We start from the raw sequence: 25,429 nt of genomic DNA on the forward strand, positions 1-25,429 counted from the left end.
CCGGAAAGTTATTGTTTTGGGCTATAGTTTTGAGTAGCAATTGTGCGCGACTGCAAAAACACTTGGAAAACCTGTCTGCACGCACGCTGGATTAAGTAACGTTACAAGAAAAAGATGAGTGTAAACGATCTTTGCCAGTAATAAAATAATTTAAGGATACACAGAGTACTTACCAACACGATCATCGTTTCTGAGAGAAATAGTGAAGGTGAATGCATATACGAACAAGTTCTCCGTTTAGGATTAGAACAAACTCAACCCAAGAGCCTTCGATGACGTGGATGATTACGTTACTGTTGATCATCTGTCAATCATCGTCTAAAGCCCGCCCTGACAATTTCATTGGTCCGAACAGTTTCTGTTCGGGCATAATTACTCCTCTATGGAGCGAGTCCAGACCGAATTGCCCGAGCAAAAAATGTTGTGGGCGGGGCTAAATTCGGCTGGCATCCAGGCTATGTAATTACCCCACCCTTACGATAAATCAGTAAACGTAAAAGTGTAAAAGGGGATGTACCTTTTGAAGACATGGCAACTTCAGCTACTGTGGCATAAGGGTCACATCGAAACTCTTCAAGGGAACTTATAGTGCACTGACCCACCACAGGTTTCCGTCCAAAGGGTCTGTGGTCAATGACTTTCAGCACTATAGGGGGAGCATACATCTCTTCTTTGGGTAGAAGCTAAAGATACAAAACAAGACGCTGATGGCATATGTTCTATGGCCACAGAAATGCATTTGGAAAAAGCACATTAAAACATTATTGAATGTTATTGATATTTTGCTGTCTAATGCAAAGCAGGGAGCATTTATTTTTTAAAGAATTACTATGCCTTTTTCCAACAGGTAGGGACGGATGCTCACCACTTTTAATAAGAGGACATTTCCTTGGAAATTAGGGCACTTCTTCATGTTTTTGATGACAGCTGTCAGAACTCTTTCTCCTCCGCACTCCACCACCAGACTGGGTGATGTAACTGGAGCCAGTTGATACGTCTTCATGTTACGCAATCCCCATGCTAGAACCTGCAAATACCAAGTCAAGTCACCTTCATTTATATAGCGCTTTTCAGATTGTTTCAAAGCAGCTTTATAGTGACAACAGGAAATTAATGGAAGATATATTGTTTTGGCTGTAAAAAAGTTATTGTCCAGTTTTTGATTGATTCATTTCTGTTGTAAATAATCATTAGTTATTTACTTTGGGGCCACTTACACCATCAAACATCACTGTGTAAATATTAGTGTTTGTGTGCATGTTTTAATTCAATAAACTGTCTTTTTTTTAGACTGGAGATTAAGTTTTAATAGTACATTATCTCTAGACATATTAAGGAAATTGATTCGACATGATATGACCCCTTTAAAACAACTCCCAAAAGGGACATAACACATGGAGATGAAACTGACCTCTATGGCAGTGAGCTGCACCACCGGTCGCACTCCTTGAGGAACCATATAGAGCTTCTCTCCTCGTTTAGAAGGAGCAAGGGGAAGTTCAGTGTCATTTCCCTAGAGTAGACGACATAAGAATTATCAAGCAGAATTTTATTTGAACCACAGAGCAGCCATTAAAGGGTTAGTTCACCCAAAAAAGAAAATGGTCACCATTTACTCACCCTCAAGTTGTTCCAAACCTGTCTGAGTTTCTTTCTTCTGTTGAACACAAAATAAGACATTTTGAAGAATGTTGGTAACCAGACATTTGACGTTAACCTGTGACTTTCATAGTAGAAAAAATACTATGGAAGTCAATGGCTAACGTCAACTGTCTGGTTACCAACATTCTTCAAAATATCGTCTTTTGTGTTCAGCAGAAGAAACCCATATAGGTTTGGAACAACTTGAAGGTGAGTGATGACAGATTTTAAATTATTAGGTGAACTATCCCTTTAATGTGGTTAAAATGACTCAAATTCCATGAAGAGCCATACCTTGGTCTTCAAAATGAGCTCTGCAGCCACTAGAACCTCCCCAGCAGGAGCATTTTTGTGCATTACAGGCTCCCAGAGGAGTTTAGGTGATCCATCCATGCCTGGAGTCAATTTCACCAAAGGTACGCATGTACTTCTGCCAAGCATTTCATCTTTACCCTAACAGGATGGACAAATTGCAAATCGTTCACACCGTGTCTGTGGGGGCACTTACACACAAAAAGGCAAATATATAGAATAGCTAATATTTGTCTGGTTTACCAGTAAACTACAAATTCTTTTTATGTGTTATACATTTAAAAAAAAAAAAAAAAAAAAAAAATTTAATCTCTTATGTTGTAAATGGAGAACTATTTAAAAAAAAATGTAATAGGCATCCTGAGACACATTGAGAAGCTGATATTGTCAAATCAGAGGAGTAAAGTGAGACCATAAATATATCAGACTAACCACTTGATCACGGTCAAAGATTTCCATAGCCACTCTGGGTGGATTCTGGGCGAGAGACTGGGGATCACCATAGATTTCCACATTTTTAAATATAAGAGTTTGATCCCATGTCGGGTTCAAGGTGCCTTGGATTGTCTCTGTTGTTTGGCTGTGATGCAAGAACGACACATGGACGTATGGATCTGCAATTTAAACCAATATGATTTTAGTTATAATAAAAGCCAGGCCATTTTTCCAGGTTATTCTAATTTAAAGACAAATCAGCAATATCAAAACTGCTATGAGACCTGAGAAGCTGTCGTTGTCCAGAGCAGAAAGGTTTCTGGCCTGGTAAACATAGACTCTCAAGTGGTATGCGTTGGGTTCTGCAAAAAAAAAAAACAATATGAATAAAAAAAAAATCAGGCTTAAGGTTAATAAAATGGATATTCAGGGGGGAAAAAATGTATTTCTGGAATCTCTGTCCTTAAATGAACTCACGGTCAAATGTGCATGACACAGTTGGCCTGTTTGCACCAAACTGCTGAACTGAAGTTTCTGCTTTGGTGCCTTTTTCATCACCTTTAGATTCCACGTCAATTCCCTGTCAAGCAAATCAACAGTGAAAAGCTCATTACGTGGGCAATAAAATGTAGGATAGTATTAGGATAAGAAATGGGAAGTTTTGATGCTAACCAGAGCACCCTCCAGTTTGAAAATGGCTGAGGCTCCAACCCGATCAGCAGGTGCCATCTTCCTTCTCCAGCGCCGCCGGCGGAACGTGTCAGAGGATCGCTGCTGCCTGTGGAACTTCCAGCCAATGAGTGAGGAGTATTCCCATCCTTCTCCATCTCCAATATCCTTCTTCTGCATGTCAGACAAATAGGAAATACATTTTATAAAAAGGCACAAATGTAAGACAATCTTTTAAAATGGACAATATACACTTGCATCAGTGGCTGTTTTGACACCAGGGATCCTTTTGCGAGGTCGGATCATTCTTCTGCGACGATGAACATGGTACATCTTCTCAGCTGCCACCCAAGATTTGGGCTTATCATCAGGTGGAATGGTGACGCCATATTCCCAACCTAAACTCACAAAAAAAACACATCATATAACTTCCTAACACAAATATTTAATTTGGATGACCTGAGAATAAAATTTTGGTCAGTCATTTCAAACCCATATGAATTTCTATTGTGTATGCCATGTTTGACGCAGCACATTTTTTACAATGAAAGGAAACCAGGGGCAGCCAGGCTCCAGAAAAGGCAAAACACATCATATAAGGCATCTTAAAAGTAGTCCATTTGATTTGGGCTCTAAAAGTCTTTCGAAGCCATACAAGAGCTTTGTGTGATGAACATACACAAATTTCTCTTTATGTATGGATAATCTTCCCCTCAGATGAAGCTTTCATATATAATTTATGTTTGCCTAATATAGTACACAAAGATGCTTTGTGACATATTTGACATTAACAGCATTGGTTTCGCACAGTGTGCATTTATACATACATATATTTATGTACATGCATATATATCATATTTTTTTATCATAATTAACTTAACTGCTGTGAGAATGTAAGATATGCTGCCGTGGCATGAATAGGGATATATAAATCCTGTAGCAAATCTAGGCAGGTGGAGGGTTTCAGAGAAACTCTGTAGTAGGGCTGCACAATATATCGAAATATCGCAAATGTACATATTGCGGTATTTATATCGCAACGGCCCGGTCGACGCCCAGTTTTAGGTTGACGCATATAGCAGAGAATAGACTGGGCACACGACTGTTACGAATGCGTGTCAATAGGATCCGTGCATTAGGTCTTAAAGTGACAGCCTGCTAATACAGTAAACCTGCCGCTGTCTGTCAAACAACAAAAGAAAAAGAGAAAAATCACTCAGTGCTCTTGGCTGAATAACCTGAATAAACCTGTAGCTTTATTATGTATCAGTGTATATTTAATTCATGTGAAGACTACCGTTTTTAGTTCTTATTTTTAATAACAAAGATAAATTAAAATAACAAAAATAATCGTCCACCCCTAGTTCAGGTGTCCTTGTTTACCTGGATGTTCTTGATGTTAAGTTTTAGGTTGATATAACTATATTTTACCAAGTCAAAGAGTTTTTGGTATTTAAGTATTGGCCTTTTATTTTTTGTTTGTTTACATTTATGTTAAAATTATATTGACAGATTTGTGACATCCATTTTTTATAAAACACTGCTGGTCACTTTCAGAAGTTGTAGCAATGCTTTCTTTTCCCAGAAAGAATGTGAAACACATAAATGTATCATTCTCAGTTTTGAAATATTTTTTAAAATATAATTTAAATAGATTTTACACACTTAAAGCAATATCGTATCGCATATCGAATATCGCATTATTTAACAGGGTATCGCATTTTTCTTCAATATTGCACAGCCCTACTCTGTCCCAGACTATTTAAATGTTGAGCAAACAATCTCATTGTCTGCAGAATCAGCAGAGGCAGAAGTTAGCTATAGAAAAAGGCAGGATTTTAAGGGACTAGAAAATTAAGTGCCCGTCTGTTTCTTAAATAAAGCCATGACTTCAGAAGATTTTAAATATAGCACACAAGCCATATGTCTACTTTGTGCTTTTATAGTGTTTTTTATTTCTTTCTCCATTTTAGAGACAGCCCCTGGTCACCATATGTTTTCCTTTCATGGAAAATGCAGTGAACATTTAGCTAAACTCGACAAGCGGTTGAATAAATGAGAGCATTTTTAACCTTTAAAACGGAATTTCTTGGGAATGGAGATGTACATTTTTTTGAGTGGGGAATCTTTTAAATGCAGCTCAATGGGCAGGAAACACAAGTCAATATTTCTAAACAAAAGACAGGCTCACCTTTTTCATCGACGGCCCGATTGCCATCAAAAGTCCAGTTATCCTCCCAATTCCAGCCAGGTGGGCATTGAATCTCTGTAGGGCCCTGAGCCTTTTCTCCATTCTGTAAATGAAGGACAAAGATGAGGAGTAGAAGGATTTTTGAGAGATATTACAAACTTTTTCTGTATGAGTACTAGTGCTATATTCTGTTCAAATAAAAATCACAACAAAAAAAAAAATCTATGAATGTCTTGATTAGACATCTGATTAAGCTAAAGTTTGACAGGCGCTTTTACCACATCAGTATAAGGCTCCGCTGCAGGCTTCCATTCTCCTCCTGGGAATCGAGTCTCATTCTCATAGACCTCATCAACGAACTCTGTGTGTCCAGCATCAGCCTCAGTCAGCAGACTACCCATCCACCCAAGAAAAATACAAATTGAATGACAAAGCTATAACTGATTCCGAAGGAAATATGAGTGGTGGTTGTCCATGCAAAACTGTGTGTGTGTGTGTGTGTGTGTGTGTGTGTGTGTGTGTGGGGGGGGGGGGGGTAATTGTGGTAACAATTAATTTTGATGGTCCCTTTTGAACATTCTGTTGAATATAAGTAACTACATGTCAACTAACTCTCATTAGAGTATTAGTAGACTGTTTGCTTAATATCTGGCAACTCTAACTTCTGATGAAAATTATGTATTAGTAAATACTAAAATTAACATTAACTAAGATTAATAAATGCTTTCAAATTATTTTCATTGTTAGTTCATGTTAACTAATATAGTCAACTCATGTTAACATAAGGAACCCACTTCAAGTTACCAACTTAAAAAGGCTTTTAGTTAATAACACTAGGAGGTGGGTGTGTGTCACTTTGCCATCCGACAGAAGAGAGCGAAAACGTGCAGCTGGCATCGGCGTATCGATAGAGCAGAAAAGGTATATTGGAACCGTTTCAGATATTTCAGTATTGATACGTATCGAAATATAATTTTATTATATCATATTTTGACAGCAATAGTAACTAATTTGTTCAAATGTCTACCCAATTATCAGCAATAGTAATAGTATTTTGAAACATCAAATAATAATTGGCAAACTATTTACTAATGTTTGTGTTGAGGGTGGGGGACAACTCACGTTTTCTCTGGATCAACACGCCAATCACCTTCCCACTCCCAGCCAACAGGGGGCATAAAGTACTCTTGCTTCAGCTTAACTTTGCCTGTGACATCAGAGAACTTGCTGCGATTTAGCAGACCGGTGGTGCCCCATTTTCCCAAAACCTGAGCCTGGTTCTCATACTGTCAATGAAACAATGGACATCATTAGCTCCAAACGCTTAACTGCATCTCTCCAGACCTCAAAGCATTATATAAAGAAAAATTCTGTACCAGTTCTGCAAATACATTGAACATCCCCTCTGCATAGTGATTGAACTTCTTTTCTTCTGTTGCCAGCCCAAGCCACATGTTCACACGTATCTGGACAGGAATCTTCAAACCGTTTTTGTTGTCCATGGGATACTGTTAGGAAACAGTCATCATGAGGTACAGCACATTCCATAGAGCAAAGCTTAACATGTTTTATGCCTCATGTTTCAACAGCAGCATGGTACAAACTCTCAATACCTGCATAAAGACAGTTTGAGTCTTCCCGCAGTATTGGCCACATGCCTGCTCACAGTAGGATGAATAGAGCACTTGATAGGCTGGGATGCGGGTGTACGCTATCCTCTTCTCTCCTCTCAACATCCAGATAATCACATCAGGCATGCTGTTCTGAGGCTTTGGTAAAAGAAACAAAATTATGTTTAATTGTTATTTCATGTTAGATTATATTAGTCAGATTAACAATAATTAGCACCTAAATTCTAATTCTAATCGAGCACTAGTCTCTAACGTCTAAAGTATTAGTTTGTGATTCATAGTAGCATTTTAACTTGATATCCACAAACAAAATATATTCCCCATTGTTTTCGAAGTTATAGCTGTCAAATAATCAGTACGTTTAACTTTTAGCAGTGTTGGGCAAGCTACTCTAACTTACAAGTAGCTTGTAAAGCTACAGTTTCAAAGTAGTGAAGTTACATTCAAGCTACCCTTTTGAAAAAGTAGTTAGCTACACTACCAGTTACTATCAAAAAGTAGCTAGGTACATTGAAACTACTTTTTTTTTTTTACAATGAGTTACAAATAACTGAATAATTGTTAATGAAGAATGTTATAGTATTTGGGGTTTCAAGTTACATAATGCAATGTAATTATGATTTCAAAGAGTATGGGGTGAATTCAGGTTGATTGGCAAACTTTTTTCCCCCAGTTATTTCAATGGCAAAAACTGTCAGAATCATATGATTTTGTAAACTATCCGAAACACACAATACTCAAATATAGCCTATATTTCAAACTGGCTGTCAAAGTGCAACATGGAGTGCAACATTTTGTTCTTGCACTGATGTTAAATTTGTAGCCGAGACGCCAGTCCCGAGCTGCTCACGTGCATTGCTTGTCCACTTTAAACAATTAAAAAATAAAAATAAAAAATGACATTTCAAGCTTTCTATACACGTGTTTCTCATGTCTGAGAGGCAAGTAACCTGCTGAGTTTCGGTTTATTTATGAGACTGTCACATGTTCAAGAGCAATGCAAGTGATCGCTCCGGCTTCTCATTCCTGCGTAATAGTCGCGGATCTTCGCGGCAGTACCATGGCTGCAGCAGCGCAATGATATTACGCAGCACCTGAAAGTACCGCCCAGCTAGGTAACTTTCAATGTGACCAGCACTAAGTTTGTGTAGTTGCAGAGAAAGTTTCAGGCTTGCTAAACTTGCAGGGCTGTGATAGTAAGTCGAAGGTGTATACTACCACCATGTTTCACAGAATACCAATGAATCATTGCGCCGCTGCAGCCATGGTACGGCCGCGAAGATCCGCGACTATTACGCAGAAATGAGAAAGTAGTTCCTAGCCATATAGGTGTAGAAAAATCGCAACTTTTCATTTTCAGTTGGTATTAGCACACGAATTAACTGTAGAAGAGTCAAGTTTTAAATAGGAAAAATATTGAAAGTGTCTTTGGTCATTTTTTGAATGAGATGCTAATGGACTGATCAGAATCAATGATGTATGCTAAGCCATGCTAAAAGTGCTACCGCCAGATACAAAGATCGGCTGAATGGATTCAAAAACGGTAACACTCAACTATTTAACTCTAGGGGACTTGTAAAATGAGCCTATTTTCCAAAAAAGTGGAGTGTTCCTTTAAAAAAAAAAAATCTGTGTACACAATTATAGCTCACAAAATAAAAACATACCTCCTCAGCAAGTTGCATGAGTTTGTCGAGCCAGCTTTCAATGATGCTCAAGCACTTGTGAACATCTGTGGCCTCCTCAAACAAATGCTTGGCCCCCTCCATGATGCTCTCAAAAGCACTGTCCCGCAACTTCTTTATCTGAATATCCAGGGCTGTGAGATTGGGCTTCCCCTCCAGGTCAGGAATTTTGAAACTGAGGACACAGTAGTTTGTATTAGTCAAGACATGCATGACACAAATAAATCACTTTCTCTTTGCCCTACATACAAGAAAATCTCCAATATTTCAACAGACAACATTCAACAATGCATGTAGTGACATCTTGATGACTGTTGAACTAAAGTTGATCTAAATAGGATCTAAAGTGGGCATTACCTGCTGATATCTTCCATTAACTGATTGATGAGCTTCAGCCAGATTTCTACCAGTCTTGCATCTGTAGCTTTGGACAGTACTGCATACTTTAACATATTGAGGTTTGTTTGCTGCAAAATGAGGAATTGTATTAAAAAGTTGTTTAACTGGCAAGTGGCATGTAAAATTTATGTCGCATTGTAACTGCTGCAACTGATAAGGCCAATTCACACCGCACAGACAGATGCCAACCAACACTGACAATCAAGATGGTCGGTGGATTTACAATTTTATGAAAAATATGTGTCATGTTCACACTGCCCCAACAGACAAAGACAAACGGCAGCTATGAATGTCTTTACGTGTTTGTTTGCCGAAGCTAATAAACACATGATTACGATAGTATATGATTTGTATGTGATTTTCATGAGGTTTGGTAGCCTAGAAATCTAGACGCACCCTAGCGGCAGCAAATGTAATTTGCAGCCAGGGTCGTCTAGCAACTCTCCGTAGACTTGCAAGCTTGAAAAACCAAACTCTAGTCAGGCCAATCACATTGTGTATAGAGTCGGTGGGCGGGCTTAACATTATGACGGCAGAGTTGTGACGGTTCCACTTGAAATTCCCTGCTAACAAAGAAAGTTACGGCACTGAAGTGCCTTAAAGCATTTAACTGAAGATTCTTAAAAAAGGAAGATGTGTTCTGAGTTTTGCCAACCGGATACGGCAAAAGTTTACTCTATCAACTAGCTCCGCGGGTGGGAAAACGCATGCATGGGATTCAGCCTCAACCCGCTTGTGATTGTTGTCACCACTGATAGCGCTCTGGTTGGTTGTAGCGCTATCCTATTGCGTGCGTTTATCCCATCTCTCGGATTGAGCCCTGCCAACGGTGTGTTCCCAGACCCAACATCTTAATGTGGGTCTGGCTTGTTTGGGGTATTTTCACATTAGAGTACATCAGAGTTTATTGGTGTTTGTTGGAAAATCATATGACACTGCTCAGACATGTTGTGAAAACAAACCCCGACCACTGCCAACAATCGTTGAACGAACATGTCTGTCTGTGTTTGTTGGAGTCTGTCTGTGCAGTGTACTCTTCAATAGCAGATTGTGGAGACATTTTAAATGTTCACAATCTAAAAATCGTGTTATCGCACGCTCCTAAATTCAATGTCATACAAAACATTCACTTACCAAACGGTTAGATATATGGAGAATGATGTTCAGTGAATCTAACCGGTGACTGATATCCTCCCAAAAGGATGTGATGGAAATCACAGGCTTAGTGTCGCCCCATGGCAGGTAGTAGTAATTATTACCTGGAAGGACCAAAGAAAAAACTCAATACCACACATCCTATTTTCACAAACACCAAATACTTTAAACTGTGCATCACCATCAAAAACAGCACAGCTGTACTGTGTGGTCGAAGCCAGAGGTTTGCACGTTTGGTCCATCTTATTGCCATAGTTCCCGATGCTAACTTCAAACTGAATGGGCTCCCCAGGTTCTTGGATCATAGTCGCACTATGAAACACTGCACACAGACAATACTTCCTTCTGCGCTGGTATTTCTTTTCAAAGAAAAGAACACAAAGCTGTAAATAAAGACTTTGAGTGAAAAACTACACTGTATGGAAACTCAACAAAGAGCCACACCTGAACAACCAAGATATCATCGCTTGATATTTCTTCCACAGACTTGTCAGCCTTTCCATCAAGTTGAGTAGAGAGTTCAACAAGAATTCTCCCTCGGTAAGCCGCCCCTTCTCCCTGCAAATATTCACAAATTAAACATTTTTGCTGCAAATAAATTCTCATTAATTGGGAATGGAAACAAAATTAATCATCTGCACTTGCCTTTCCTAAATTGAGGTCGTCATATGGGTCAGGCAAGCCTGAAAACTCTCTCTGACTGCCATACAGACATATATAGCAAGGCCCAAAAGTAGGCAGGAAGCCCATCTCAGATTCCCCAGTCTCTCCTGTGGAATAACACATTCAATTAAAAGTTTCCAGTTACATGATATTAGTTAGATAGACATTAGTGTGAGGTTTGTTAAAGCATCCCAAAAGCAGTGCTCTTTAAATTAGTATTATTAATTATTATGAATCATTTTAAATGTACAGAAACCCACAATTCATTTATTTGTATACACTATTATTAAATTCATGCTGTGATTTCAACTAAATGGATAAACAATATGATGGATGTCAGCACAATATGATTATTCACAACAGAAATATTTTCACAATAACAGACGTACATTACCGGTCAAGTTTGGAATAAATAAGCATCTCTTATGGTCACCAATGCTTTGCTTACCAAAACAGTAGTATTGTGAAATATTACAATTTAAAATACATTTTCTATTAACTTTTCTAATATATTTCAAAATGTAATTTATTCCTTTGATAGAAAAGCTATATCCTTGATGAATAAAAATATATTAAATAAAAATATTTCCTTTTGAATGGTAGTGTATCACAGTTTCCACAAAAAAAAGCTGCAAAACTGTTTTCAACATTGATAAGAAGAAATGTTTCTTTGCAGAAAATCAGCATATTATGATTTCTGAAGGATCATGTGACACTGAAGACTAATGATGCTGTGAATTCAGCTTTGCCACAGGAATAAACAAAACATTTTAAAATAGTAAAGTTATTTTAAATGTAATAATATTTCACACATATTTTTGATAAAAAATGCAGCCTTGGTAAGCATTAGAGACTTATGAACATTTAAAAAAAATCTTAATTACTCCAAACGTATGCAAGTCAGATGCTTAATTATGCCATGCCATTTTATTTAGGTGATTAAGGTTATCATAAATTGCATTGTTTAAGTTTGTCACATTGCATAACATGACAAAAATAGCATAGCCCATGTTAATTCTAATGCTCATGTTAATTTGAAAGCATGCGTAGGCATTTATAAAGTGCAAATTAACTGCAACCCCTTGGGTACCACATCCTTTCAGACCAAATGAATAAATATAGTTGGTTTGAGAGAATAACCCGTTTTAATATAACTTTAAAGAAAATTTGAATTAACGTGCAATTCTTTTAAGCGGATATTGTGTGTTTGGACACAAGGGATTGCAGATCTGGTATCAGCGCAGATATTCAACCTTTATTTGCGGAATACTCATCTCCTGGATAATCCTCTATCACAAAGAAAACAAAGATGGATCAAATATGTTTTGAAGTTTATAGTACGATCTCAATTTCAGGACATAACCCCTTTAAAAAAAAAAAAAAGTTGATATGAAAAGTGTATTCTGTATTTTATACCTTCAACTTCACCACCAGAGGATGCTATTTTGGACAGATCCAAATACGTGGTGCCTATGGCATCATTCCCAGTGAGGCGATCCCTGAGAAAGAGGGGGAGTCAGCTTAAATGTTCCAGTGTGTCATTGAATCAGTCCAGCTAGGGGAGTTATCAGTTTTTCCACTGTTCCCTAAGCAGCTGTAGTCTGGTTTATGGGGAGGAATGCATTGTGGGAGAGGGCGGGACAGTCCTGCTATGACTCATACTGCCTGCCTGTGTCCTCCCTGCTCAAAACACTGACCAAGCTTTGACTCCCAGCTCGCATTCCAAGACTAACACAGGGGATTCTCTCAACACAGATTTAAAATGTTCCTATCCGCTGTGGCCATACACCTTTACCACCACACTTATGCTCACCAGTCAAATACAGTCAGCTTGATTCTTTCACACATGGATGGGAACTGTAAAACAAGTCAAAAGTGTTTCTAATTAGAAACTTCAGGGGACTAACAAATTAATAAAGTGCAAAAACAAATCTTTCCCAATCCAGCCAATTACCTTGACCTGCAGATTGAGCTGCTGGTTCCACTCTGGGTTTGCATTCTTCTCAATTATTTGTGTGCAGAGCTGAAATACATGTAACTGTAGTTCAGAGAAAAGGCAGAACAAATATGTGTGTACAGTATTGTCTGGGTGGACTGTACCTTTTTGCCAGCAAACCAGGCCTCAACAAATGGATCCACTAGATTTTTTTTGTTTTCTTGACCCCCAAATGCTGCTTTTAAAGTCTGGGTGATGGAGTCATCCACTGAAAAGAAACCATTTGGTACAACTTTTTAAATACACCTTATTTTACTCAATTTTATTTAAAGCTTATCTAAACATTTTCAACTACATCTACTAGTTAAGCCATACTTAACCCTTTTTAAACACAAAACATTATGTATGATGTCATGAACAAAATAAAATACCAGCTTTCTCAGATTTTTTTTTTTAGGCATTAGCTTAAATAACAGACATTTGAGAATCAGGAAACTCTGTGCACGTGTTAATAATCCCAATGACTCAACAGTTAATGGCAGGGGATGGTTTTGTGTGATACCACCTTGAGAGATCAAAAAGTGACTCAATGTGCCAGCTCAACAAATAAAGAATCCCCAGTGTGGCCCAGATTGTCTGATGTGCTACTTCAGAGAACAAATGCATAAGGAATAACTGTCATACTCTGGGGGACATCCTCAGCCCGAAACACTTTGAGTTTAAGAGTAACCCATCGGAGAGCGATGCCAGCAGGCAGCAGCAAGTTACTCTCCACATCATCTTTATCATCGTCCTGCTCTTTCCTTTCCACCTGCCAAATAGACATTAACAAATATAAGACCAGTTTATACAGCTTGTATAGCATGAACTTACAAACTAAGGAGTTTTTTTTTCTTCAAATTTAATAACAGATAGAAAATATTCTTTTAGTGATTTAAAAAGTCTTGTATTTTATTGCATATTTTAAAAACAAATTAATAAAAAAAACAGTGTAACATGATACAGTGAGTATATTGCTGAGTTAGATGTGTTCCTGGGTCAACATATTTTGTTTATCCTGGAACAACATTCCTGTCTGAAAATGTAATCCTAACCATATCCCTACCCCTCAACATAACTCAATAAGTTATCCATAAAATCAGAGGGAAATTATAGGTAAAAATCACACTGATGTAAAAGCACCTAACCCTGGTTGTGAGCCTAAACTTGATGTAAACTGTAAACTTGTCCCTAAAATCTGATTGGTTGATTGAAAAGTTGTTCCAGGATCAACAAAGGTGTTGGAACATGTTGCACTAGGTGAAATCAGGTTCTGCAACAGTGTATCTACAGTGCAAAGATACTAATATGCATGATCTTCAGGGGACGTACCGGCGCTTCATCTCCTGTTCCCACCACAAACATGCTGACTTTGATATAACCCTTCGCTCCTGAGCTCGAGTCATCTGGGTCACTCAGGAGAACCCATTTCTTCATGATACAGTGAGCTGGGGTTTAAAAAAAAAACATTTAATGATCAGTTCAACTGCAGATAAAATGTAATGAATAAATTGTGAGAATCAGATAATTACCTGGTTCATCATAGATGTAGCCAATATCAAGCTATAAAAAGAAAAAAAATAATTACACTGTGCATCTAGTATAATAAAAGCATTTTTTATTTTTATTTTACTAAATTACCTTGAATTCACCCATGAGACAGTCTGATCTAAAAGAAGAAGAGTTATACACCTGCAGAAAAGAAGAAAAACAACTTCACGATAACTCGTCCAATACATTAGATCCCTTTGTTTTGTGATATTATAAACATGAAAAAATAAAGAAAGGAAAACTGGTAACAAAAATAGCTTTAGTCTTACCCGGAAGCTTATAACCTCATCAAACAGCTCAGAGGGCAACATGTTGACATTAAAAAAGAACATCTGCAAAGAGTGACACATACAGTATTTAGTGACAATCTATTTAGATTTTAGGAAATTATGGCTTTTCAAATAATCAGGAATGGAGTCTAAGGCTACGGTTAGACTACAGACAAGTGTGGCTCAAAACTGATTTTTTCGCTCATATGCTCATCTGTTTTTTTCATCATGTGAACAGCACAAATCATGATCTGATTTATTCGATTCAGATTTAGGCCACTGCTATATGTGGTACTAAATCCAATACAGTTCAGATGTTTTGCAATGCAACCACAGTCTGAACAGTCAAATCGGAATTCATGCGACTTTTACGCCACTATAAACCCTAACACTCAAAATAATGAATTGGTTTGAGTAGGGCAAACTTAAATTAAACAAATTAGTTCAATCAAATTACTTTTATGACCATTTAGAACTTTCTTTTTCTTTTGAGTTCACAAAACTGACACATTTAAAGTAATCTGAATTGCTTCGTTGTTTTGGCTTTTATGAACTTGTTTCTTTTAATTTAGACAAACTTAAATGCAACTGAAACTGGGCTGCTGGGATTTCTATTAGCCTGCATGCTTTGCCATGACATTTAAAAGGGAGAGTAAATGCTAAAATTAAGTGTTATATGTTTTTTGTGCAAGATTAATGTTAAGAAGGAGATTTAGTTGTGCTTAATGTAATTTAGACGCGTTTCTGTCAGGTTTTTGGGGGTTACCATAATGGTGACAAGTGGAGCATGAGATTGGTTGAGAACAGGTATATATTAAATGTTCTACATGGCCTTACTCATTCAGCAATTTCTATGCTATCACAGTATTGTGTTACCAATTAGCAAATCAGCATTTATTGAATTAGCTAGTTAAAGCTAGACAAGTTTCCACAACTAAAAATATTTAAATTGAGATTACATGATCATTTTAAGTTAAATATATGATTTTAATGATATACATATAATTAACTTACTTTAATATTACAAGTTAAGAGTAATTAAAATGTATGAGTACAAAAAACCCCCAAAAAATCTGCAAGCTCTGCTTACTTAAATTTTGAATTTCTTAAAAATTAATGTATTATGTTTATGTCCATGACAGTGCGCTGTGTGCCATCTTGTTATTGTTTTTTTGCGCATTCGGGTCAGTTCAGGACTGTGATCAGTTCACACTTGAATCTTATATTGGCCACATTTAAAAAAAAAAAAAAAAGTGAGCAGTCAAACAAACAAAAACATTTTTTTATTATAAAAATCTGAATTGAGCACCAAGGGCCAGATTGACTAAACAGGGCAAATTAGCGTGAGAGTGCAATTCCAAAAAAGTGCTGATATACTGACGACACGCACATTAATGAACACAGACGCAGCCGGCTCATTTCCATAATGACCAACGCAATTTACCAGTTAGTGTTTTTGAGTGGTAAATAATGGTGCAAACACCAGTAAAACCTTAAGCTGGGCATACACTGTGCGATTTTTGTCCGATTTCGAGCCGAATTCTGACTCGTGTGACTCTTTTTTGGGTCGGGCCGATTTTCAGCTTTATCGTGCCGTCGTTTGCCGTGAGGTGTTCGTGCAGTGTACAGGGGGAAACGAGACGCGATAAACCTCTCCCGATCGGCAATCGGATGGTCGAATGAATTTCTGGTAAGTCAGAAATTCTGGTCACTTCTCGTGAGGTTATTGCACAGCTGAAGCAGCGCTACGAACTGATTGCTCTATTTCTCATCACTGTGCCTGCGCGAAAAGCAGAAGTTGAACCATTTCACCTTTAATGCAGCAAGAAAGAAAACGAAATAGCTATCAAATAGCAGCAATTTAGCAAACTGTTGCTTGCCTCCAGTACGTGTTGTAAAATGGATAATCTAAGACGTTCAAACCACAGTGTTTAGCCTATCAGTGCCTCTTTTATTAATTTAACTTTGAACATTAATTTACTTGTTTTACTTTCACAAATTATTTTATTTACTATTATTTAATATTTTCTTAATTTTATTATCATGGGAAAAATATGAACCTTTGTCCATCATTTGACAAAAGAAAAGAATGACAAAATGTCACGGCGCAATATAGATTTTTTTCCTTTTCGTTTTAAATCATGAAGGCGAGTCAGAGGATATCACACAAAAACGCAATTTGCACGAAAGTCAGTGAAAGTGAAAGTAAAATCTGATGAGCTTTCGCCGCATATTCTCACAGAGACAAGATACATCTTCTTTCAAATATGCTGATAACGCTAGCCTATAACCGTCTTAATTTATATTCTTAATATTTCTCTTGTGGCCCATATTGTGAAACAAATTAGAAGAGAAGTATAGGCCCATTTCCTGTTAAACAAGTTGTTTTGAAAAAAAGCTGCTCTTACTTTCTGATAATAATACTGATATTATTGCAGTGTTCTGACATATTATAGACTGATAATCATTTATAGGCCTATAATTCCTTGTTTAATTGGGCAAAATGTATTTAAATAATGAGGAGTAAGCTAATCTATCTATTCTTTTATTATGCAGAGTATCGGTTATGCATTGATGCGTTCTAAAGTTAGCGCGGGGGCAAATTAAATGTAATATCAATTTAATAATAAAAGTAGGCCTACCCTAATAATAATGTTCATTTATATACATAAATTGTAAATGCTCTTGATATCGATAGCGGATGCATTTGATAGGCTCTCTCTCTATTATAGGTTTTTACGCGCACATTTCACTCGTACAGTTTGAGCAGACAAGTCGCGCTCGATGATCAGACCGCACAGTGTGAGCACATAAATCGTGAGCTTTGGCTTTACATCGCATGCGATCTACTCGTACAGTGTGAGTAGGTAACCTTGCTGAAATCGCACAGTGTATGCCCAGCTTTAGTAAATCACCTTGTGTGATTCATTTAAATACTCTTCTTCCATAAATTTTGCATCTGAAAGGGAAACTTCTACAAATGCATATGCAATAAGGTCAGCCACGGAAATTACTGTACCCACGCCAAGCTGTTAGTAAATCTGTCTCTAAGGCTTGCAGTGTGAACGCAGCCAAACATTTATTAAAGAACAGTTCACCCAAACATGAAGTTTGTCAAATATTTTCTTCCGTTTAAGATTAGTAATGAATATGATTACAAAAATGTCAACTTTGACTTCAGAAGGCTATTTAAGAATATAGTACATGAATTGAATTGTGTACTTAAGGACAGAAAATGTTTAAAAATAAATAAAATAACTCAAACTGTAAATAAATAGATTAAATAAATAAAAAAAATAAATCGTGTACCTCATCAAAGTATGGGTTATTTCCTTTCCTGATCCTAGTTCTGTGTGTATCTCCACACACATGCACTTTGACCACAGGTTTGATGTTATTTCCAGCCAACTGACGTCCCTCAATCACCCGCACACGGATCTTTGACAAAAATAACATTTTAAAATGGCAAATAAGCATATACAGTCAGCATTTAAAATGGAAGAGACATGTGTAAAGATGGCTACAGGACACTGCTGTACCTGAAAATCCTGAGGTTTGTTGGCCAGATTATGACGTTTCCTTGTCCTAGACCGAAGTTTCTGGCCAGGATCACCAGGGGATGTGCCCGCACCCGGTAACCCACCATCAGTGACATTACCCTCTTCATCCCCAGCTGATCAGTGCACATCCACAACGGAAAAAAAAAAAACATAATGCAGCACGTCATGGGTCAGTCAGACATACATGTATGCAACATGGCAAACATGCAATACACATATTCAAAGTAAGTCTTTCACAAAATGGTCTTCACAGATTCCTGTAACCAACTTATAACCTTAAAGTATCTGAAAAATGTATTTCTTTGCACTTCGTTTTTTACACTTAATTACACAAACCATTAAGCATGTCATCTGGATAACACTCCATTACAAGATCAAACAAAAAAGCACTGAGCCACACATTCAGCTAACCTGTGTTTCCGCCCATGCTGCCATCTAGTTGATCTTGTGGATTTGTCATAGCACCGGCAGGTGGCTCATAGCCAATCGTCATGCTGATGGTCCCCTACAAAAGGATGCAGCTAATTATCTCATAATAATGTGCCAAATAGACTACATAAATACTGAAAGTGCCTCGAATGTGTAAATATTGACAGTGATGCTATCATCACAAAACTACATTCGATTTTTATTTGAAGGGCTGTTTAAATATGCCTCTCCGGTTTAATACAACCTAATTAAAATTAACCAGTCAATTAAGGACCAAATGTTTTAAATTGAGCTCACAATGGGTCTCATTTCACTAACAGTGGGTGTGCACGAATTTGTGTTAAATCTGTGTACAAACGTTTTCATGAGCAAATTATCAACTTTCATTTTAAAATGTATTCTAAATTTCTGAAAAAAAGTAAGAAAAGGTGCGTTACAGTTCAAGCTGCCTCTGCATAAAGATGCAGATACACGTATACAGCTGGCCAATCAGAAGTCTGCAATCTGGCTGTGTATTAAAGGCATTTATTGCGTTTGATATTGTTTTGAGGATGGCACAATTGCCATTGCTCGAGGATCTTGCTGCGCATGCTCTCAGGCAAGAATGCTTATTTAGAGAGCACTGTTTGAGAGCGGCAAAAGGAAATGCTGTTTGGAAAGTCCATATATGGACATGGTTTGGGTGTGTTTTATGCAAATATATTATTTACCTTGGGCACACAGTCACTCATTTAGAATAATCCAAATTCATGTGCATATGATCGTGAATTAGGCGGAAATCTTTCTTGAGAAGTTCTCCTTTGTGTATAAATACGAGTAATCCACGCAATTATTCGTGAATGAGACCCAACATTACGTATTTGGTAGCTGAAAGTATTTTCAAGTATTAAATAACAGAAAATGCAAAAGATGAGGATGTGCAGGACTTTGTGAATGACAGATGTCATTGAGGTGCAGATTACATTAGTACCTACTTAAAAGAAAATGTATTTAAAATATAACAAAAATGTACATTAAAACTGTGTCATTTGATATAGAAAAAAACACTCACGTCTATGTTCTTGCCATTTTCATCCACTAGAGCCAAGTTTTTCACCGGGAAAGATTTAACTTGGCTACTGGCAAGGTCTTTTAAAGAGACTTTTGCAGAGCCAATTAACCTAAAACAAACAAACAAACAAAGATCATTAAAATAAAGGCCTGTGGAAAATCAAGCAAGTTAACTGATATCCCATGTTACTGTAGAAAACAACATCGGTCTCATACAGCTTTGTGAATTGTGTGAGCTTTCATTTGCATTTGAAAAACAGTCGAGAGAAATGTGCAGTGCACCGTGAAATCAAAACTTATTTTCATAATTCATGTTCCTGGTCTTATTGTGAATTATTCATCAGTTAATATTATTCAAAAAGAAACAAACAAAAAAAGATTTGTCTTTAAAATCTTATGCTCCACCTCTGAAACAACTTTTCTTTACAGCTGACGTCATGAATTCCTCTCATTTTTAAACCCTTACCCTCCATAATATAATATATCTGATTACGGAAGCAAATAAAAAAAAAAAGAATTCTGTCAGTCCATTATGCTACATAACACAATGCATAAATATTATACATGAGAGAAAAGTTCTTTGTGTGCTCTAACTCTGACATCACAAGAGAGATCTCCTCCAAAAGTAAATAAAAGCCACCCAGATTAATACTGTGAAAGGGACGCTTAGTATGTCAGCATCCAGGAACACCCTCAAATACCATTTTCCATCTGAGAATTTCCCTGGCTAAGTTAAATATTTACTTGATTATTAATTTTGTAGCCACAAACAACAGCATATTCAGTATTAACCTTCTGAAAATGCTGACATGCTACCTCTACACATTTGATTAGTGGGCTGGTGTATCATTTCACAATAATAACAAGGGTGCCTCACATACATTAGACCTTGGGCCCATGCCATGAAGCTGCTTTAGGTGGCTAGCCAGATATGTTTTCTATTTAGTATGTGGCAACCCTAGGTTTTAGGCACCGTGAAAGGGGTGTGGCTTTTAGGTCATTGCCACAGTTACTTACCCAAGGCTTAACCTGGGGCAGGTTATGTTCTGGGTACGAGATCTCAAACTGAAATTGGACCTATCAGCTGTGAGAAAAGTGACATGTCTGACGCAATAAAGTCACTCCCCCAGTTTCTCTTGCTACAAATTAATGGTCACTACATAGTAAAAGATTTTTAGGGTACATTTACACGACAATGATGTATGGAAATGTTTTTCCTTTGCATTTTTCGCATACAGATGACAATATTGTAAAAATGATCCGTTTACACGAATTTGCGAAACTGATTAAAAGCGCAGTATTATGCATGTCAGGCCAGTAATTGGCGATGTCACTTTGTAAGAAACCTATAGATTGCATGCGCATTATGACAACGTTTCCGAAAATTTGTGTTTTTGTAGTTTACACAGACACAATAACATTGTCGTTTTTTTTTTTTAAACTTGCACTTTGAAACAAAATGTTTCAGTCCACCAAAACACCGTTGTCATGTAAATTAATGGCCAAAATTTTTTGTTGTTGTTGAAAACGGTTTAAATGCTAAATAGGCCAAAATCAGTGCACATTTGTTTGCCTGTAGCGTCATGCCTTAAATAAAAATTTGCCTAGTAAGGGCCCTATCATACACCCAGCACAATGTGACGTCAGGTGCTTTAGACCAGGTGCTTTAGAACAAACACTTGCACTTCCCATTTGTTTGCCCATGGTCGTGCTGGTCTGAAAACGAGGTGTGTTCAGGCGCATTGTTAGCGCGTTGCTATTTTAAGGCAACATCTGCGCCATTGACCAACAAAAACCTAGTCTAAAGTCAATAGCGCAGTATTTTGTGTTATTTAAAGGGCGTGTTAGTAATATGCGCCTATAGACGGGTACACGACGTGCGTACACTCTGCTTGTTACACACACAGGGATGCGCAGCAACACACAAAATAAAACACAAAAATATAAGGATTCCTCTCTGGAGAAGCGCTCAGTCTTTCCGCACGTAAATTCTGCCATTTAAATAGCGATTCCGCCATGGTGCAAGTGCAGCTGGCTTTTAAAGGGAATGGGAGATGAGACTCTGATTGGTTTATTGCACGTTACGAGCCAAAACACACCCATGACTCATTAAGAGACTAGGTACAACTCTTTTGGACCATGTGCCTGGCGCGACGACCGTGTTTTCTGTTGTTAAACTAGCAAAAGTGGATTCGGACACGTCCTAAGTGCACCTGCACCATGCGCTCAGATCGTTAAAATACGGCCCATAATCTTTGCTTATGAAATTTAGGCTTAGGCTCATTTCATTTGTATTGTATTAACATTCATGAAATTGGTTTTCAAACAATTTACAAAGACATCAGCTCTGCTTGGGTTTCTTGAATGATGCCCATGTTTTCATTGTAAGAGTTCTTACGTAAGCTTAGTTTGGCCTCATATATTCTTAATATAAACAAATTCTCAGGTAAAGTATCACAACATCTAATGACAATAGATACAATATTTGCACTGAGACAGTGCAACAGACTCCAATCTAATATTCAAAACCTGATGATCTTAAGTTTTAAACAAACATGGCAAAGCTAACAAAGCAAAGGTAACCACACCCTCCAACATTTCGCCTCATTCCATTTCCTTTATGGAATGTTATTTCTGAGATCCTTAACCTGAGGTGATTCCAAGTATGTTTAATTTTTACTAGCCTCTTAATAGCAATGATCAAACATACTCCCTGTACTTAAGCGCACACACACATTAAAGTATTTCTTGGGAATTCAACTCTAAATGCACTGTTCACTACAACTCTGGCCTTGTGGGAAGCAGACTAGATCAGTGCCGTGGTGCTCTTCATTTGCCAGACTCTCAAACAGAATTGATTTGAATGCTACTTTTGTTCCAAAGAGGAAAATACATACGTCCCACTAGATTTTGCCAAATACGTTGCTGGATCAACATCTCTTTAACATTCTGGAACTAAATTCTCAGACAGTCCAAAATTATAATTTGATAAGCCTGCCCTCTCTCTAAAATCTGATTAATTGATAACAATATTGTTCCAAGACTAACAAAGAAGTTGACCCAGGAGCATGTCCTACAGGAAAATGCCCAACAAAATCAGTTAAAGATCCCATGAAATTTAAAAAGTTGAGTTTTTAGAGCTTGTAGTTCATTTCTAGGTTTGTAATGCAAGGTAAAGACTATTAGATATGTTCTGCTCCAAATTCCTGTTTTGATAGGGATTACATCAACACAGGAAAGAAAACTGCTAGTTCAGCCCTTTCATAGTCATTAAACACACAATACATTACCACCGTGTTGGGGACACTTTAAATCCCACTGATATTAGAGGGAAACTGAGCAATAACTGTGGTGTTTTACTCTGATTACTCCACATTGACTACTTATGTGCTATCCCACAACACCATAACTGGTGCTCTTTCAACACAGCAACAGGTAAGCAAAGAAACGTATAAGTTTCAGTATATGGTGTTCTTATAAGATCAAGAACATAAGCTACATGCCAAGACCCAAAATATTTGCTTCTTCATCCTGGATAGCTAGATAGCTAGATAGATGGGTGCGTAGGAGAAAAGATTAAAAAAAAAACAAGTCAAAAATCAAAAATGAAGAAATCCCACACACTATCAGACCTTGCACACAGATCAAACCAAATCAAATCCTTCTACTTGGTTTGAAAACATCTCAATGTCACTCTAGTGTAATTTCTCAGTATATCGAAACAATGAACTGAAGATGGTGATTAATAATTGGCAGCATGAGACAACATATTTATATAATGCGAGTCAAAAATGATCAGGGGTTAGGGGCAAAATGTACTATTATATATATATATATATATATATATATATATATATATATATATATATATATATATATATATATATATATATATATATATATATATATATATATATATATATATATATATATATATATATATATAATAGTAAATTTTGCCCCTAACCCCTGATCATTTTTGACTCGCATTATATAAATATGTTATTCATGCAATTTCATGCAAATTTTTTTGTTGATGTCACGTGGGTGTGTCATTTATTCCATAACTTTTTCATTTATTTCATTTGATTTTCATAGACATTCTTTGTCTTTTAGGAAGAAATTTTGTTCTAACCATTTTAAATCATTCTGTCAAACTTTATGACAAATACTTCAGTTTAATTAATTGAATAATTATGTGGCTGTAACCAGTAAAATTATATTGACATCAACAAAATTGTTTGTCATAACTATGTCTGAAACAAAATACTATGCGTGTCGTGTGTGTGTTATATGGGAATGAACTACAGTCTATAGTCAGCATGTAATATATATATATATATATATATATATATATATATATATATATATATATAGAACTAAATTTCTTCCTAAAAGACAAAGAAATGAAAAAGTTATGGAATAAATGACACACCCACGTGACATCAACAAAACAATTTGCATGAAATTGCATGAATGTAAATTTCAGTGGGAGTTATGTTCCTCTTTGTGTTCACCACTGGATTTTCTCCAATGCCATTCTCACAGAAAAATCTAGAATAACTGGAAATGCATGAAATTTATAGCCCAACATGGTGATAAAGAGCTCTAAGACCCTTCTATTTACGTCTATTTACTTCTAGTCATGTTTTAATACAAGAACTGCATTTCAGACCAGTAACTAACAATTACTTATTCATCCAGAACTGCGAACCAAACGCCTCCGTTCCACCCCTCATGGCATTGTAGAGCAGGTCTGAACACGGCTGTGAGGGTGTGTATGTGAAATGCAGGGTATTACAGTGTCAAACTGAAAAAACCCAGATTAACATGGTACACCATTACCCTGAAATGTAGCGACTGCTTGTCAAAAGACATGAATCTAACCAAGAGAAAGAACTGATGCAAAACTTCGTATTGAACTCTCTCTCTGCATTTTACTGAATTGCAAGACACTTTTGAGTCCATTCCAGGAGGTCAAAACTCTTGAAACCTATATGCTTAAACGTTTGTAGTCACACAACTTGTATTTGATTAAGGTGGGAGCAAGAGTTCAACACCACACTGTTTGTCATACACTGGTTAATATTGAGTGTATGACTCAATTGAACAGCTGAAAAACACTCACTTGTCCTTGCCAATAGTCTCGTAGTCTTTCACAAGCACATCAATGTAGGAGGAAGAATCAAGAGGAACACCTTTTAAATCAAACTCAAGTGTCTAAAGGGGAAAAGAGCATTCAAAACTTCAAAAACTCTCACAGACACTGGAGAAATATCATGCAGATGGTTAATGCAAGCAGTCATAGCCTCAGGTCATTTAATTCTCATTAATAAATAAAAAAACACAAACAATCAAATAATAATACAAAAAAATAAACAATATAAATCTCAGTTTATATGGAATACACAACTACTTAAATCCCATTCATTTGTAGCGTTAAAATGTATAAACAAAAACTCAACAGACCTCATTCCACACTGGGTTCACTTCATTGTTAATGGACTTGGTTTTCTTCTTTTCGTCTACAATTATACGAAAGCCAGCAGGTCAAAAACTAACAGTCGTTGCCGTTATTTTTATTTTTTCAGTTTAATGGCTACATATGAAACAAAAGAAAATTTCTTACCTTTAAACACCACAGATGTGATGGGGTCTGGGCTGCTCAGTTTCTTCTTGGGCAAACCCGCCGCAGACTCCACTGCCACGCGCAACATGACAGTAAAAAACACAACAGACTTTCATTCAGTGCACTTTCATAATGATGTCTCTCTCTGTAAGTGAGAATGTGCGCTCATTGCAGTGCCCTCATCC

The 25,429-nt window shown here is 37.0% G+C and overlaps 1 protein-coding gene across 1 annotated transcript in view; it reads right to left on the minus strand.

Moving 5' to 3' along the window:
• Nucleotides 1–25,429, minus strand: part of myof (myoferlin) — a 40,878-nt gene extending 15,449 nt beyond the window's left edge. The window contains exons 1-37 of the mRNA XM_079801128.1: nucleotides 25,245–25,429; nucleotides 25,085–25,140; nucleotides 24,744–24,835; nucleotides 19,617–19,725; nucleotides 18,548–18,641; nucleotides 18,116–18,249; nucleotides 17,886–18,014; nucleotides 14,577–14,639; nucleotides 14,398–14,448; nucleotides 14,289–14,319; nucleotides 14,089–14,204; nucleotides 13,402–13,528; nucleotides 12,882–12,985; nucleotides 12,736–12,804; nucleotides 12,595–12,638; nucleotides 12,198–12,280; nucleotides 12,035–12,070; nucleotides 10,764–10,888; nucleotides 10,563–10,676; nucleotides 10,300–10,477; nucleotides 10,098–10,222; nucleotides 8,922–9,031; nucleotides 8,547–8,739; nucleotides 6,862–7,017; nucleotides 6,625–6,756; nucleotides 6,371–6,534; nucleotides 5,527–5,641; nucleotides 5,249–5,351; nucleotides 3,316–3,455; nucleotides 3,061–3,231; nucleotides 2,866–2,968; nucleotides 2,673–2,750; nucleotides 2,386–2,567; nucleotides 1,936–2,094; nucleotides 1,412–1,513; nucleotides 866–1,027; nucleotides 518–683 (exon numbers count right to left, since the gene is read on the minus strand). Coding sequence (XP_079657254.1) covers nucleotides 518–683; nucleotides 866–1,027; nucleotides 1,412–1,513; nucleotides 1,936–2,094; nucleotides 2,386–2,567; nucleotides 2,673–2,750; nucleotides 2,866–2,968; nucleotides 3,061–3,231; nucleotides 3,316–3,455; nucleotides 5,249–5,351; nucleotides 5,527–5,641; nucleotides 6,371–6,534; nucleotides 6,625–6,756; nucleotides 6,862–7,017; nucleotides 8,547–8,739; nucleotides 8,922–9,031; nucleotides 10,098–10,222; nucleotides 10,300–10,477; nucleotides 10,563–10,676; nucleotides 10,764–10,888; nucleotides 12,035–12,070; nucleotides 12,198–12,280; nucleotides 12,595–12,638; nucleotides 12,736–12,804; nucleotides 12,882–12,985; nucleotides 13,402–13,528; nucleotides 14,089–14,204; nucleotides 14,289–14,319; nucleotides 14,398–14,448; nucleotides 14,577–14,639; nucleotides 17,886–18,014; nucleotides 18,116–18,249; nucleotides 18,548–18,641; nucleotides 19,617–19,725; nucleotides 24,744–24,835; nucleotides 25,085–25,140; nucleotides 25,245–25,332 — 4,204 coding nt within the window. The 5' untranslated portion in view covers nucleotides 25,333–25,429. The remainder of the gene's footprint in view (nucleotides 1–517; nucleotides 684–865; nucleotides 1,028–1,411; nucleotides 1,514–1,935; nucleotides 2,095–2,385; nucleotides 2,568–2,672; nucleotides 2,751–2,865; nucleotides 2,969–3,060; nucleotides 3,232–3,315; nucleotides 3,456–5,248; nucleotides 5,352–5,526; nucleotides 5,642–6,370; nucleotides 6,535–6,624; nucleotides 6,757–6,861; nucleotides 7,018–8,546; nucleotides 8,740–8,921; nucleotides 9,032–10,097; nucleotides 10,223–10,299; nucleotides 10,478–10,562; nucleotides 10,677–10,763; nucleotides 10,889–12,034; nucleotides 12,071–12,197; nucleotides 12,281–12,594; nucleotides 12,639–12,735; nucleotides 12,805–12,881; nucleotides 12,986–13,401; nucleotides 13,529–14,088; nucleotides 14,205–14,288; nucleotides 14,320–14,397; nucleotides 14,449–14,576; nucleotides 14,640–17,885; nucleotides 18,015–18,115; nucleotides 18,250–18,547; nucleotides 18,642–19,616; nucleotides 19,726–24,743; nucleotides 24,836–25,084; nucleotides 25,141–25,244) is intronic.

This window comes from Gobio gobio (genome assembly GCF_949357685.1).
Source record: "Gobio gobio genome assembly, chromosome: 20".
In the NCBI taxonomy this organism is placed as follows: Eukaryota; Metazoa; Chordata; class Actinopteri; order Cypriniformes; family Gobionidae; genus Gobio; species Gobio gobio.